The sequence below is a fragment of the Mustelus asterias genome, chromosome 17 (genome assembly GCF_964213995.1).
Source record: "Mustelus asterias chromosome 17, sMusAst1.hap1.1, whole genome shotgun sequence".
Lineage (NCBI taxonomy): Eukaryota > Metazoa > Chordata > Chondrichthyes > Carcharhiniformes > Triakidae > Mustelus > Mustelus asterias.
The window spans coordinates 61,645,773-61,661,836 of record NC_135817.1 but is presented as its reverse complement, the minus strand read 5'-3'; the positions used below and the strand labels follow the sequence as shown (position 1 = coordinate 61,661,836).

At 42.4% G+C, this 16,064-nt stretch overlaps 2 protein-coding genes across 4 annotated transcripts in view; one reads left to right on the top strand and one right to left on the bottom strand.

Moving 5' to 3' along the window:
- gart (phosphoribosylglycinamide formyltransferase) overlaps positions 1–16,064 on the top strand; it is a 58,323-nt gene that overhangs the window by 4,679 nt on the left and 37,580 nt on the right. The window contains exons 1-2 of one of the 3 annotated variants that reach the window (XM_078232802.1): positions 9,415–9,447; positions 15,032–15,180. In XM_078232802.1, the coding sequence (XP_078088928.1) occupies positions 15,036–15,180 (145 nt within the window). In that variant the 5' untranslated portion in view covers positions 9,415–9,447; positions 15,032–15,035. Of the gene's footprint in view, positions 1–9,414; positions 9,522–15,031; positions 15,181–16,064 lie in introns of those variants that run through there. The other 2 variants (XM_078232801.1, XM_078232803.1) reach the window with 2 other exon arrangements.
- On the bottom strand, positions 490–2,673 carry dnajc28 (DnaJ (Hsp40) homolog, subfamily C, member 28). Its single transcript, XM_078232025.1, has one exon. It carries the CDS (start codon positions 2,393–2,395, stop codon positions 1,319–1,321), a length of 1,077 nt encoding a protein of 358 aa, XP_078088151.1. The 5' UTR covers positions 2,396–2,673; the 3' UTR covers positions 490–1,318.

Below are 16,064 nucleotides of genomic sequence, written 5' to 3'. Positions count from 1 at the left end.
TGATATGAGATGGATGAAAGGTATGTGATGGGAATGGCATGAGATAGATGAAATGCAGGGGATGGGGATTTAAAGAAGTCCTGTTGCCATATATTAATTGCACCTTAAATGCTTTACTGGTCTCTCTTAGCATTTCTCTACTTTACTTGTAGGTAAAGTTGCCATAGTCCCAGATGACCATTGGCTGGTGGTGATTTAACCTGAGGATCACCACAACTCAGGTAGAGAGCAAGGTGGAGAAGGCAGGACCTTCATGAATGACTTCAGCCGGTACGGGTAATGAACCCGCACTGTTGGCATCGCTCAGCATCATGAACCAGATATCCAGCCAACTGAGACAAACTGACCCCCAACTTTCCTTATAATTAGTTGGAGGACAGCAATAGCACAGTCCTGCCAAGAAGGCAACATTAATACATTTTTGTAAAAAAAAGTAAGCCTTAGAGATGCATTCAACTTTATTAGATGACAATTTAAATAACCTGACAACAAGGGATAATGTAAAGAGATTGAATAAATGCATTTCCTGAAAACAATTTGAACCTGGGAATCTACATAAAGTACTATTTATGCAAAGATAGCGTATTGTTAACAGTGACATTCCTAGTATTCCATTTTGTGAGTTTCACAGTGTATTTTATACCACCCAATTAAGGCTTATTAAAACCATTGCTTTTAAAGAAAGTCAATGCAGACTGAAATAGGTTCCCACTTAGTGGCACCTTGAACACTTCAACTTCCATCCACCAGTCAAAAAAAAGGTGCAACAATAATTAACAACAACCTACAGCAGTTGTTTTGGCGATAGTAGATTTTACAGGCAAATTAAACAATGCTGTGAAAATCACTAACAGTCATGAATAGATGATAACCTGTTTGTCCAATAAAGTAGCTACAGAGAAACTACTTTGGTAGATTAAACAAGAACGAGCATGCATAAAATCTGAAGCTGGCTATTTAAGGAGGGAATTTCAGAAGGACTTTTTCCACACACACAAAGGTAAAAATCTGAACTCTTTTCCCCTCCTAAAAGGCAATGGGTGCTGGGACAATTAGAGCTTCCAAGATTCAGACTGATAGATCTTTTATTAGATAAAAGTATCAAGTGACACAGAGCTAGTGAAAGTAAATGGAGTTGGACTACAGTTAAGTCATGATCCAATGACAGATCCAATGACAGGAATGAGGAAGACGGCTGGGGAAGCTGAACCACCTCCTCTTGTTGCAACTTCTCTGTATGCAATGCAGTTATAATTAAAGATGTAAATAAACCTTCTGAGCACAAAAGATTACGAATCTTTCACGTGTTACTCGGTCCTTATTTCAGGAAGAGTTTGAGCCAAGAGAACAGGCTGTTTTTTGCATGTATAGATGTGTCACTTCCCTCGGCTGATTTTACCACAACCTCTGAAGTGGCCTTGCTTGCTTCCAAGCACACCTCATATTTCTTCAGTACGATAGCAAGTTCTTTATCTGGATTGTAGTGCAGCATCTGCCTGTTCAGCAGAGGGACAATTAAATTGAAATGATCGACCGTTTTATTGAGCTGCTTAATCTCATCCCTGAACTGCTCACACTTGAGGTTCCACTGTTTCTGGCTGTGGAGGGTCAGCGACTCTCCAAGCTTCTTCCTATAGGCCACCATATCATTTTGGAGCTTCTCTTTGGTCTGTTTTATTTCTTTCTGCTGGACAATCCATTGTGGTTGATACCCATTTTCTATGAGTATCCTGTTCAGATTGTGAGTCATGGGGTCAATGTATGGATACTGGGAAAACTTTTGCAGTGGTTTACCTTTGCCACTTAGGTTATCAAATTCACCTTTGGCCATTGATTCCTGGATGAGATCTTCCACCAACCGTTCCACTGCTTGGGTTATCTTAATTTTCTTGCTCTGCTGGACATCTTTCACCATCATAGTATTCTCCAGCTCCTCGTGTTGCAGTTTCTGTTTTCTGTAGTCCAGCACTTGCTCAGTGGCACGGTTCATTCTGAATTTTCTGTACTGTTTCTCACGTTGACTTGGCGTTCCAATGCCAATGCCCTCGAAGCTAAGGTACTGTCTGTGTTGGGGTGCCATGTGCTTCAATTGGTCTTCCTCGTCGTCCTCTGTTTCAGAATCTGCCGCCCTTTTCTCAGCTAAGTGTTTGACCACAGCCTTGTAAGCTTCTTTCACCTGCATGAACTTCACAGGATCTGCCCCAGAACCAGTATCTGGATGGTGCAACTTGACCAGTTTGAGATAGGCTTCCTTCACCTCTTCGGCGTTGCAGCCCTCCTGCACATTGAGCAAGCGGTAACAGTCTCGGAGGCTTCTGCTCATTGCTCTGTAACCCAAAAACATCCTGGCACTTCGACTGCAGGTGTCAGCACAGCTCCTCTTAGCTATCAGCATGTTCTCGCCGTTCTATATCGGAAACATAACTACACAAGGGGACCGCTACACTGTATGCCACCTTGCATCTAATAACTCACATAAGCTTTGGTATTAAAAGTCCTTTTTCGGATTTACACAACAGAATTGGGCCAGCAATGAATACAATTTGTCTGTCCCATTAAATAAAAGAAAACTGTTGCTTAAACAGAAAAGCTCTAAAAATATTCAGCAGATAGAGATAATTGTGTCCGGAAAGTCGGTGACTGTAAAAGCGAACCCAGAAATCACCTTGAATGCTTCCCCCTCCAGGTAGGAGACATGTCTGCTGCGTACAGTGGATCCTGGGAACTGTAGTTTGTTCTTCAAAACGCTCAGGAAAACTCCAGAGTAGAGCGCTCTCAACTGGGTGAAACAGCCAAGTGGTGCAGTCAAGTCAAGCTGCGAGCTTTAGAATTTAAACTGTTCCAGAACATGAGTTTAAAAGGCAACGTCTAAAAAGGAAAATCCCATTTGACAAACGTTGGATTGCAAGTTTAGGGGTTTGTCTCGAACGGGGAGAGTGGGTTACAAAGAATACAAAAGCGAAACAGTGTGGATTTCGGAAATTTGAAATAAAAACAGGAACTGCTAAATTATTCAGCAAGTTAGGCAGCATTAAACAGAACTGAGAGCCAGGGGTGGAGCTGGGCAATATTACCAAGTTTGAAACTTCATTGCAGTGTTAAAGAAAGCCTACTTGTGACAATAAATAAAGTTAGTAAACTAAATTAATTAAATTGGTTAGGTGCATTGGCTATGCTAAATTTTCCCTTAGTGTACCCGAACGGGTGCCCGAGTGTGGCGACTAGGGGATTTTCACAGTACCTTCATTGCAGTGTTAATGTAAGTCTACTTGTGACACTAATAAATAAACTAAATTAAACTCTGGATAAAAGCAAATTACTGCGGATGTTGGAATCTGAAACCAAAAGAGAAAATGCTGGATAATCTCAGCAGGTCTGGCAGCATCTGTAAGGAGAGAAAAGAGCTGACCTTTCGAGTCCAGATGACCCTTTGTCAAAGCTTTTTTCTCTCCTTACAGATGCTGCCAGACTTGCTGAGATTTTCCAGCATTTTCGCTTTTGGTACTAAATTAAACTAAATGGCACGGAGAAGTGTTTGGAAGTTCATCGCAGGCGGCACAATGATTAGCACTGCTGCCTCATACTGCCAGGGACCCGGGTTCAATTCTGACCTTGAGCGACTGTCTGTGTGGAGTTTGTACATTCTCCACATGTGTTTCCTCCAGGTGCTCTGGTTTCCTCCCACTATCTAAAGATGCTAAATTTCCCCTGAGTGTCCCACACTGTGTAGGTTAGATGGATTAGCCATGGGAAATGTGTGGGGTTACGGAGAAGGGGAGAGAGCCTGGGCAAGATATTCTGTCAGAGAGTCAGTGCAAACTCGATGGGCCGAATGGCCTCTCCTGCACTGTAGGGATTCTATGAAATATGACTCCAAGGTTGAGAACAGTCTGGTTTGGAGTTGTCACAGAGGGAGATGGAATCAGTGGTTAGGGAATTAGTTTGTTGTAAGACCACAATATCTAGTTGGAGGAAAGTTCTGCTCATCCAGTATTGAATATCAGACAGAGAAAGCAGGAAGTGGTAATGTGGAGCTGGTACATGTGAAACCCAATGCTGTGTTTTTGGATGCAATTGCAAGGAGGCAGCACATCAATGAGAAATGGAGGCAGGGGAGTCCCAAGGATAGATCCTTGAAGGGGACACCAGAAGTAATGGTGTAGAGGCAGGGAGAAAAACCATTACAGGTGATGCACTAACTATTATTGTTAAGTGAGAATGGACTGGGAGAGTACAGTCCCATGCAACTAGAAATGGTAAATAGGCATGAGAGGAAGATGGTGCAGTCAACTGTTTCAAAGGCTGACATACAGGTCAAGAAGCACTGGGAGGGAAATTTTGCCTTTTCCACAAACACAGAGGATGCATTTGTATCTTTGGCATGAGTTGTTTGGCACTGTGGCATTGGGAGAAACCTGATTGGAGGGATTCAAACATGGAGCTCTGCAAGAGATGGGCTCAGATTTGATAAATGACAACATGTTCAGGGGCTTTGGAGAAAATAAACAGGTTAGAGATGAAATGGTGGCTTGCAGGAACTGTGGAGTCAAGAGTTGAGTTTTGAGAGGGGTGATGATGGCAGATTTGAATGAGATGTGTACTGTACCTCTGGAGAGAGAAGTGTTAACAGTAACTAAGGTAGGAACGAGGAGGGAAATTGGGTGGTCAGCAGTCGAATGGGTCTCATGGACAAGATAAACTTGGATAGGGCATGAAGGGAGGGAGATAGGAGAAAAACTAGGGAAAGAGGCCAGCTCAGAGCTAAGGCAGGAAGAAATTTCGAAGGGCTAGGTGAAGGATAGGATATGGTAGAAGCAGCTGATTGGACTAGTCCCAGGTAGGGTTCCCCAAAAGTTGTTGATCTGGGCAAGATTCCTCGATTTGTCACCATCCGGCTGGGATACCCCCTAAATGTCACAAGCCCGGGTGAGGAGGGATGATTGGCTCCATGTCTTTATTCAACTCACTCTCTGCTGGTAGCAGCAAAGGTTTAATCAAACAAGATTCCCTTTTCCTTGGATACCTTTTCCAGACCCAATAGTTATGTTTAAAAAAGGAGCCAATATGACCAGCCTTTCTTGAGTTACAATAGAGTAAACTTATTATCTGCTAAAAGGTAAGATGAAAAATGATAAAATACATATATCCAGTGTCATACAGATTAGAGATAAGAATTGAGTCTAATAGAATCACTACAGTGCAGAAGGTGGCCATTTGGCCCATCAAGCCTGCACCAACAACAATCCTACTCAGGCCCTATCCCTGTAACCCTATGTATTTACCCTGATAATCCCCCTGACATTAAGGGGCAATTTAGCCTGGCCAATCCACCTAACCTGCACATCTCTGGAGTATGAGAGGAAACTGGAGCACCCAGAGGAAGCCCACACAGACACAAGGAGAATGTGCAAACTCCACACAGTTGGTCACCCAAGGCCGCAATTGAATCCAGGTCCGTGGCGCTGTGAGGCGGCAGTGCTAACCACTGTGCCACCGTGCCGCCCAAATAGTTAATAAATATTTTTTAAAGTTAGACAGAATAGTCCTCGAGTTGCAAGGCGTAGACAATGATGTCTTGTGGCCGTTGTGATTGTTTTCAGTGTAGTTGGCTTCTGCTGATGAACAGTTGATTTTTTGTTTCAGGTGTCCTGTAATTCGGTAGTTTGGTAGAGAGTTCCTGTTCAGCTGCAATTCTTCTGCTGGCTTATCAACTTTCACAGAAAGAGAGAGTTTTAGATGCGCTTGCAAAAACTAGCTATCTTTGCAGGGGCACTCTCTTGGTTATTCAGCGTGGCAAACTTTCAGCTGCTTTTCTTATAGCTCATAGCAGGGCAGCACGGTGGCACAGTGGTTAGCACTGCTGCCTCACAGTGCCAGGGACCCCGGTTCAATTTCCGACTTGGGTCATTCTCTGTGTGGAGTTTGCACATTCTTCCTGCATTTGCGTGGGTTTCCTCCAGGTGCTCTGGTTTCCTCCCACAGTCCAAAGATGTGCGAGTTAGGTGGATTTACTATGCTAACTTGCCCCTTAGTGTCAGGGGGTCTAACTGAGGTAAATGCGTGGGATAATGGAGATAGGGTGTGGGTGGGATTGTGGCTAGTGCAGACTCGATGGGCAGAATGGCCTCCTTCTACACTGTAGGATTCAATGATTCTATGACACACACACACACAGTGTTAAATGGACAGCTACACAGACTGGTAACAAGCAGGCTTTTAACTCCACGAAGACTGGAATGTACTAGCTTGTCTTGGCCATTATACCTAGGGTCTTGGAGATGAGAGATTATGTCCCTTTGCCTTGCCAGAGATTAATCAGTCTTTGGATAGTTTTACAAGTACCTTAACTGAAAACACAGGGAGGGGTTCCATTGTTCCTTAGAGAAACCCTCTGTCAGTGGCTTTTGTACATTTTAAGCCATCTTTGGTGTCTAGGTCCATTTAAAAAAAAAATACAACTCAGTTCTTTTTAAAATCCAAACTTTTCTTGTATAATTCCAGGATTTTTCTCCATCATCATAAAATGGGTTGGCCTTAAATATTTGTTGGTGAGTTTATATAGTATATAGAGGGAGAGATTAAGGGAGGCTATGAGAGTTGTCAATTCAGGGTGGGGAGCGAGAAGTTGGTTAATTCAGATGGGGCTTGAAGTTACCAAAGATGAGAAGTTGCTCAGTAAGAGGCTGAGGGAGGAAAGCGGTGAAGGTATCTCAGTGAGAAATTTAGCATGAAACATGAGTGGGTGGTAGAAAACAATGATTTTAAATGAGAGATGAGAGAGGTGGAACAAGGTGAGGTGATCAAGAGAGGAGAAGGTGCCAGAGGAGTAAGGAGTCAGACCAATGTGTGATCCAATTATAAGAACCAGACCACCACAGCTGGATGGAGCAAGTGGTGGAAGATACAGGGAGGTTTCAGTTAAGAGGATGTTGTTGTCATCCCTTGATAGGGGGGTTCTAAAAACTTAAGCTGAAGACAGAAACTCATGAAGCAGATGTCCTGGTGTAAGAAGTGTCTTTATTGACCAAATGATCAAATGGAAGAATGATATTAGAAGGCCCAGCACCCATGTGGAGTCTCCAGACAGTCCAATATCACTCTGAAATACAGTGCCTCTGTTGGGACAATTATGCATATTTCCCACCTCTCCGGTAGGCATGATCCAGTAAACATGAGTACAAATCACTTAACCATGGCACAGCAGTTAGCACTGCTTCCTCACAGCGGCAGGGACCCGGGTTCGATTCCTGACTGGTCTGTGCGGAGTCTGCACATTCTCCCCGTGTCTGCATGGGTTTCCTCTAGGTGCTCTGGTTTGCTCCCACAGTCTGAAAGACATGCTGGTTAGGTGCATTGGCCATGCTAAATTCTCCCTCAGTGTACCCAAACAGGCGCCGGAGTGTGGTGACTAGGGGATCTTCACAGTGACTTCATTGCAGTGTTAATGTAAGCTGACTTGCAACACTGAAAAATAAACTTAAACTGAAATCTTTAAAAATCAATCAATGACTCACCCTGTCATCAATATCAGCCAATTACGAGTCACACCTTGGTCTCATGGGATTTCATTAGCTTAAAATATCTGGATATTACCTTCCCTGGTTGCCTAGCTACACAGGAGGCTGGACAGTAAAGGTTAAAGGCAATGTTCCCACAGACTCAAACCCATGTGACCCTTAGTCCGACCCTGAGAAATCCTTATGTTTGTCTTGCACCTGTGTTTTCAGCTTTGAGTGGTGTAGTTCTATTCATCAAGCTGGCATTGGTGGCCATTTTGTTCCCAACAACTGCTGATAAGGTAGCCGCATTCAGTAAGACAATTGTCCTAGGCAATGCAGGCTCTGTCTAACTGCCTCATCCCATCAAACCCTGTTGTATCTTGCTGTTTGGCTGAAATTTAACAAAATGTATTCTAAAAGCAATCTGCATCCATTCTATAAATTCAAAATACATGTTTTAAATGAGAAATACTTGTTATTCAGTTAGAGCTGTCCTTTATAGTGACAGTCTCTTGTCAGTGCTCTTTATAGTCTAAGATCATTCACTCTTAAGTCAGTATTGTGTCAAACCCATGATTATATGTGTTTTATTAGCCTAGTTTAGCCCCTCTTCATCACCCCTCAGCCAAGTTTTCGTTAAGGCCATGGCATTGATGCAAATATCCACAATAGGTTGATAGTTGGCAAGGGCCTTGTTTACAGACATTTTGGAGGGAGATGGATAGAAGGGTGGAGAGAACTGATGCATTGGCAGAGTGCACAAGGCCAGCAGCAAGAAGGATGTGTTATTTGGGAAGGAGATTGGTAAGATTAGCCCCCAGTGGATGTACTGGAAGGAAAGAGTTGATTTGATTTATTATCACATGCATTGGTATACAGTGAAGAATATTGTTTCTTGAACGATCATGAGAGCGTGGGGGGCACATTGGAGGAGACCAACAGAGACACAGTGGAGCAACCATAGGCATATTTAAGAAGGAATCAAGCCAGGCTTGGCAGCAGAAGCATAGCAAATTTGAGAAGGTACATGAAAAACTAATACAAAAGGGGTACCACCAGATTAATAATCCATACAAATTATGGTAAAATAATCATTAACACTGACATTTTTTCCACTGCACTCAGGTACAACTAATTCCTATTCAGAAGCTGAGGTCTGATTAGACAATTGAGGCTGGTTGTCATTTCCAACCTGCTGAAAAGCAAAAGAAAAAGTAACAGTTTATTTATTAGTCACAAGTAAGGCTTACATTCACACTGCAATGAAGTTACTGTGGAAGTCCCCTAGTCGCTACGCTCCGGTACCTGTTCGGGTACACTGAGGGAGAATTTAGCATAGGCAATATTGTATAAACCATCCTCTACTGGACCAAAGATGGTAACCCATCGGGGAATCATACAGCACTGAAAGGGGGCCATTCGGTCCATTGCGTCTGCTCTCCCTCCTTTAGATCTGCACATTTCTCATTTTCAAGCAAACATCTCAGCTACTTATCCGCCAAAACAAAAATCTCAATTAAACGTTTCACCCCCGCCCCCCCAGGCTAAAACTCCATCACTCTAAGCTAAGCACGTTGTGGTATTACAAAGCAACATTGCCCCGGCAACATGCTAGTTAAATGACTGTAGCTGAGTCTCCGGCTCTGCACTGTGGCCAGACAGGGAGCAAGCTGGAAACTACAAAACCCACAATCCCTTAAGTTCATAATTGACTTTTGTTAATTAAATAGTAACTTTTTTTTCAGAATAACAGGAACAGAACTGGTTCTGCAAACGTCACTTTTATTTCCCCACTCTCGGTTAATTCGGGTTACAATGTGGACGCGGCAACATTAAAAAGTATCTTGGAGGCGTGTGTGGGGCGAAACCTCGCCCCTTTTCAATTATATTTCACTGTGCCACAGCTTGCAGTTCAGGATTTCCACCACTCTTTCAGGCTACCATTTGTGTGAGTACTGTCTGTGCATTTTTACTTGCGTTCATTTTGCTGTTGCAACACGTGTTTGTTTCAAAGATCAGTAGGTGAGTTTGCAAACATCACTTTTGATTTTAGTGTATTTATTTCCTAATGCCCTGCATTGACTCGCGTGAGTACAATAGTAAGAAGTAATGTAGCCTGTATTTTAACAAAAAGGACTGCATACATGGGGCGGGCGCAGTTAACAACACTAAGTCTGGATGCTTGCTACTTTACATGGCTTGGTTATCCAGTGTTAGAATACTTAATACTGTACTTATGGTGCCTTTTCCCTTGTTAGAATTGCTCATGCATATGTCCTACTTGGTTAGAGTATTGTAATAGGAAAAATAATAAAACAATGGACAAGTCGCAGGATAAATTCACTGGATGAATATCCAGGGTCACCAAGGTTGAAGAGATAATTTAGATTTTTTTGTGCTGTAAAGGTTAAGGGTTACCTGATTATCATAGAATCCCTACAGTGCAGAAAGAGACCATTCGGCCCATCAAGCCTGCACTGACAACAATCCCACCCAGGCCTTATCCCCGTAACCCCACCTGACACCAAGGAACAATTTAGCATAGCCAGTCAAACTAACCCACACATTTTTGGACTGTAGGAGGAAATTGGAGCACCCGGTGGAAACCCATGCAGACATGGGGAGAACATGCAGACTCTGCACAGTCACCCAAGCTGGGAACCGAACCTGGGTCCCTGTTAACCACTGTGCTGATTATGTTGTTTGATTTTACTCCTGTTTGTTTTAAAAGGTCTTCAAGCTACACTTAGTGACAAGAATAATAAGATGATCGCAAAAGAGTTTGAAGGGGTAGTTTTAAAAATTACATTGAGAGGTTAGGATGTGGAAAGTTTTGTTACAGGTTGTTGAAGTGGCATTCATAAACTTGTTAAAAAGAGAAATTTATATTTCCAAACCTTTTCCAAAAATATCCTGCTCAAGCTGTGAACCTCTAATTTATCACTCATTCTCTCCTACTGGTAATTTCTGATGGCTATATAATCCACTTTGACTTCTTGCACAAATAGAACTCTCCGATCACAATTTCCAAACATCAGTTTCCTAGGAGTCAATTTGGATACCCCTCCTAAAACAAACTTCTGGCAATCAGTTGTATTTGATGTTACCCTAAGTCCACAGCATGGTTTATGTACATGGATACTGACAAACTGTACCTAACATTTACACTAGTTAGCCAACATAGTTTTGAATGTTACTTGTTCTCATTCTTAGTTACTTATAAGTTCATAAGTTCATATGTATGAGGAGAGATTGACTAGGTTAGGACTGTTTTCACTGGAGTTCAGATGAATGAGGGGGCATCTCAAAGACTTATAAAATTCTAACAGGACTAGACAGGGTGGATGCAGGGAGGATATTCCCGAAGATGGGGGGAGTCCAGAACCAGGGGTCACAGACTGAGGATTCAGGGTAGACCATTTAGGACAGAGGTGAGGAGACATTTCTTCACCCAAAGAGTGGTGAGCCTGTGGAATTCATTACCACAGGAAGTAGTTGATGCCAAAACATTGAATGTGTTCAAGATTTGCTCCTCATCTGTTTTCTTGCCTTCTCCACATAACCCTTCAACCCATTATCAATTAAAAATCTGTCTAACGGCTCCTTAAATTTACTCACTATTCCAGCATCCACCACACTTTGGGGTAGCAAATTCCACAGATTCACAACCCTTTGGGAAGTAGTTTCTCCTCAACTCTGCTTTAAATTTGCAAGCCCTAATCCTAAGACTATGGCCTCGCAAGACTACTTGCATCTAGAGAAGCATGAGGCAGACGAAGCACGTGCTTACATCTGTTTTCGTAGCTTGTTTTTCCTGGAACACACCACTAGCCTAAAACCATTGGCTATATCGAGTGTGGTTGACAAGGAGTCTCTCCCACTTTTACCGCACCTTGGGCATGTTGGAAGGGTTTTCAGGTTAGCCAACCTTGTTGGCCATGTTATGAACGCACATTCCATGGTCAACAGGTCCTGAAGTGGGAATGAAACAGAGCTTCTGACTGAGATCAGGGACCCTACCCACTGCACCACAAGACCTAATTTCTCTCGTAATTAGGCACGATAAATAACATTTATTTCTGACCATTATACAGAAGACCCTGAGAACACGTTTTAAATGTGCTCTCAGAATCAAGTGACTACAAACTCCATGTGATCCAATAGCACTGTATATCATTCATTGTCTTGCCCCATTTCCTTAAACTCCTCCAGCCATACAACCCATCTTGTCTCGAATTTTGATCTCTTATCCTTGTGTATCAGTTTCCACCCTACATTGGTGGTTCTGCCTCTAACTGTCTGAGCCCTGAGCACCAGAATTCTCTCTCTAAACCTCTCTTGTGACACTCTAAAGCCAACCCCATTTGACCAAGCTTTTCAATAGATCCTTATGCAGCTTGATGTCAGATTTTGTCCGTGACACTCCTGTGAAGCGTCCTGGGATGTTGTTGTGTTAAAGGTACAATGTAAATGCAATGTTCTGTTCGCAATTTCATTCTCTAATAACGTTCACAGAATCATGGAATGGTTACAGTACAGAATGAGGACAGTCAGCAGACATTCCAACTCTCTGCAAAAGCAACTCAGTTAGTCCCACTCCCCTGTCATTTCCCCATAGCCCGCAACATTTTTCTCTTCAGGTACTTAGCAATTCCATTTTTGAAAGCCCTGGTTAAACCTCTGTCCACCAAACTCTCAGGTAGTGCATTTCAATCCAGTGCAGTTGCTATTATATTTTTCCAAGTAAGTTTTGGCAGGTTTGAAGAAATGTAATTCTACAAGGAACAAAGTTGATTAAGGGAACCATTATGCAAGAATGTTGGCCAAATTTGTAGGGCAGGATTTTATGGCCTAGCATGAGCGAGGCTGGAAATTTCCACCTGAGGTCAATGGACATTTCCATTGTCGGCCCCTTGCCTGCTCCGATTCCATGGTGGGTAAAGAGGTCAAGTTCCGGCGGTGATGTTTTATGTAACTATTCTATAGCTTTGATTTTAAAATTAATCTTTTTTTATGATTTAAGTTCAAAAACTTAATGCAAGAGTAATCAAATTTTAGAGATGGTATCAAATTCGGAGAGACCATGAAATCAATTTGAATGTTGTATCCAGTTCTGATTGGCAAAAAAAATAGACACTGAAATTTAAGAACTAGGAGCAGGGGTTGGCAATTCTGCCCCTCGAGCCTGCTCTGCTATTCAATACGATCATGGCCTCATCTCCACCTTCCTGCCCACTCCCCATAACCCTTCATCCCACTACTAATTAAAAAACCTATCTATCTCCTCAAATTTAGTTAATGTTCCAGCATCCACTACACTCTGGGGTAGAGAATTCCAAATTTTGAGTGAAGTAATTTGTCTTCATTTCTGTTTTAAATCTTCCACCCTTTAGCCTAAAACTATAGCCTCTCATTCTAGAATATCCAACAAGGGCTCTACATTTACCCTATCAATCGCCTTCAGCATCTTTTATACTCAACTAGATCTCCTCACATTCTTCTAAACTCTAGCAAGTAAAGGCTGAAACTTCTCAATCTCTCTACATAAGACAAGTCCTTCATCCCTGGAATCAATCTAGTGAACCTTCTGAACTGCCTATCATGCATTTGCATCATTCCTCAAGTAAGGGGACCAAAACTGTGCACTCCAGATGTGGTCTCACCAATGCCCTACACAGTTGCAACAGCACTTTCTTATTTTTATACTCAGTTCCATGAGCAATATTTGCCTTCCTTATTACATGCTGCACCTGCAAATTAATTTACTGCAATTATGTGATAACCTCACACTGATCCACATTAGATTCCATCTGCCAAATTTGGCCCACTCACCTAACTATCCATACCCATTAGAGGAAACATGGCGGGAGCCACAGGACTAATCTCCTTGTCTTCGGCTCTGACAAGAGTCATCCAGACTTAATGTTGGCACTATTCTCTCTCCACAGATACAGTCAGACCTACTGAGATTTTCCCGTATTTTCTGTTTTTGTTGCCACAGAACTAATCATCTTCAAAGGCCTGATTTATGACAAAAGACAGGAGGAAAAAAAGCTTTACATAGAATGCTACCTCAGAAGGAACTCTTCAAATGCAGACAATAAAAATACTACAAAACTTATTCCAATTTATAAATCAAAGAAAGGGTTTAATACAGAAACTTCATTATTGCAAACTTGGGGCCTCACTCTGGAGCACTCCAAGCTCCCCACAACTCCAAACAGGTTCTTATTTATAGTTGGTCAGCTGACTATTACATCATTCTGTAATTGGTTCCATGGTTTATTGGGTCAGCTGACCCTTACAGCTTGTTATCATTGGTCACATTACATCCAATACAAAGTTGTCACCGGTTCCATTCTAACATAGAATCCCTGCAGTGCAAAAGGAGGCCATTTGGTCCATCGTGTTTGCACCAATCACAATCCCACCCAGTCCTATCCCTGTACCTTACTTATTTACCCTGCTCATCCCCCTGACACTAAGGGACAATTTAGCATTGCCAATTCACCTAACCTGCACACCTTTGGACTGTGGGAGGAAACCGGAGCACCTGGAGGAAACCCACACAGAGACGGGGAGAATGTGCACACGCGACACAGACAATCACCCAAGGCTGGAATGGGGGGAAATTGAACGCCTATTGCATAGATTACCAGATTCTAGGAATCCTTATAGGATATGTGGGGTTTAATAAATTAAGATGGGAGAGTGATCTTCTTCATACTGTAATTATCCTGTGACTATATATTCAAGTTTACTAACTCGTGCCATACTTAGAATGTCAGACAGAGCTAATTCTGTTGATAAGGGTTTATTAATCCATGAGTGATGGAAGTCATGAGTATATCATGAGATCTTTCTGCCTGCACGACTTTTGAAATAAACTCAATGAACGTTTCCTTCTGTGTTCATCCTTTTTTAGCCTTTTAACGTTGATTAATCGAGTGCTACTGGACTCCATGGTCTGGGATCATTTGTAAATTCGCAGATTTTTTTTAGGTTTGTTTGATAGAAACTGTAAAAGCTGGTAAAAAGTCTTTAAGTGCACCAGTCCATTATTGATGGTCCCTTGTTTTATCTTGGGTTGCTTTAGAAGGTCAGATTTGAGAGCTAATGTTATTGAGGTCTGTTTTTAATTAACTTGTCTGAAGTCCCTTTCTTTGCTGTTTACATTTAGAACAAATGTCTCTCTTGATTTTATGTGCTGTCGTGTTGAGCCTTGAGCATACTTTATTTTTCAAGATGTGGGCTCGAACTAGTCTCCATGTGTTCCATTCAGATGTGAGCCTGATATTGGTGCTATTTGTTAATATTGTTGCAATAAAATTAAATGTGTGACATGAAGACTGATATTTATCTTGGTAACTCTGCCACTGCATATGAAGGACTGAAAATTGATGTGCCACTTTCAAAGGGCAAGCCTCTTGGGTGTAACTAAGAAAGAGGCCCTTTTCATAAGTGGACCGGTGTAGTAGGTGGCTCAATTGTCAACTCGAGGTGATATTAATGGACATGATTGCGATGTTTAGGATCATGGCAGAACGAGTACTTATCATTGGTAGCGGAGGGCGTGAACATGCTCTGGCCTGGAAGTTGGCCCAGTCTCCCCTCGTACTGCAGGTTTTGGTTGCCCCGGGGAACGCTGGAACAGCTGACAGTGGAAAAATCTCCAATTCAGGTGAGGGGTTCTTGATTCTGGTAATTTGAAATTATAACATATCTTCTTTGTTTCATGCTGGACACATGTTTTAATAATTTCAGATAGTCTGCATTTTAGGCGGCACGGTAGCACAGTGGTTAGCACTGCTGCTTCACAGCTCCAGGGTCCTGGGTTCGATTCCCGGCTTCGGTCACTGTCTGTGTGGAGTTTGCACATTCTCCTTGTGTCTGCGTGGGTTTCCTTCGGGTGCTCCGGTTTCCTCCCACAGTCCAAAGATGTGCGGGTTAGGTTGATTGGCCAGGTTAAAAATTGCCCCTTAGAGTCCTGAGATGCGTAGGTTAGAGGGATTAGCGGGTAAATATGTGGGGGTAGGGCCTGGGTGGGATTGTGGTCGGTGCAGACTCGATGGGCCGAATGGCCTCCTTCTGCACTGTAGGGTTTCTATGATTTCTATGATTATAACTAGGAGACCAAAGATGGATGATGCAAAAGTAATTCATAATAAGACTGCTATAGCCAATCCTGACCAACAAAGGGGGATATATTAAGGAACATCAATCATTAATTTTATTCTTTTGCATTTTCAGCTAAATGTGCTAAATGTATTGGCATGGAATTTGGGGTTGCAATGACAGTGCAACTGTCAGTGTTCACCATCATTACTTTGTAAAAACTGACAGCAATTCCTGCTATCTGCACATTAGTAGTTTAGCACAGAAATCCAGAAGTTGCTGTCAGGAGTATCTTGCTCCTCTGCACAGTGCGCTGATGCTGTCTTCACATATTCAATCAGCACACGATTAGTGATTTGCCGTGAATTTCAACTTTTTGTTCATGATCCTCAGCTGTAAAAATCATTGAAAATATTAAGTCCCGTTGAATGAAATGTAATTGAGTTTTTA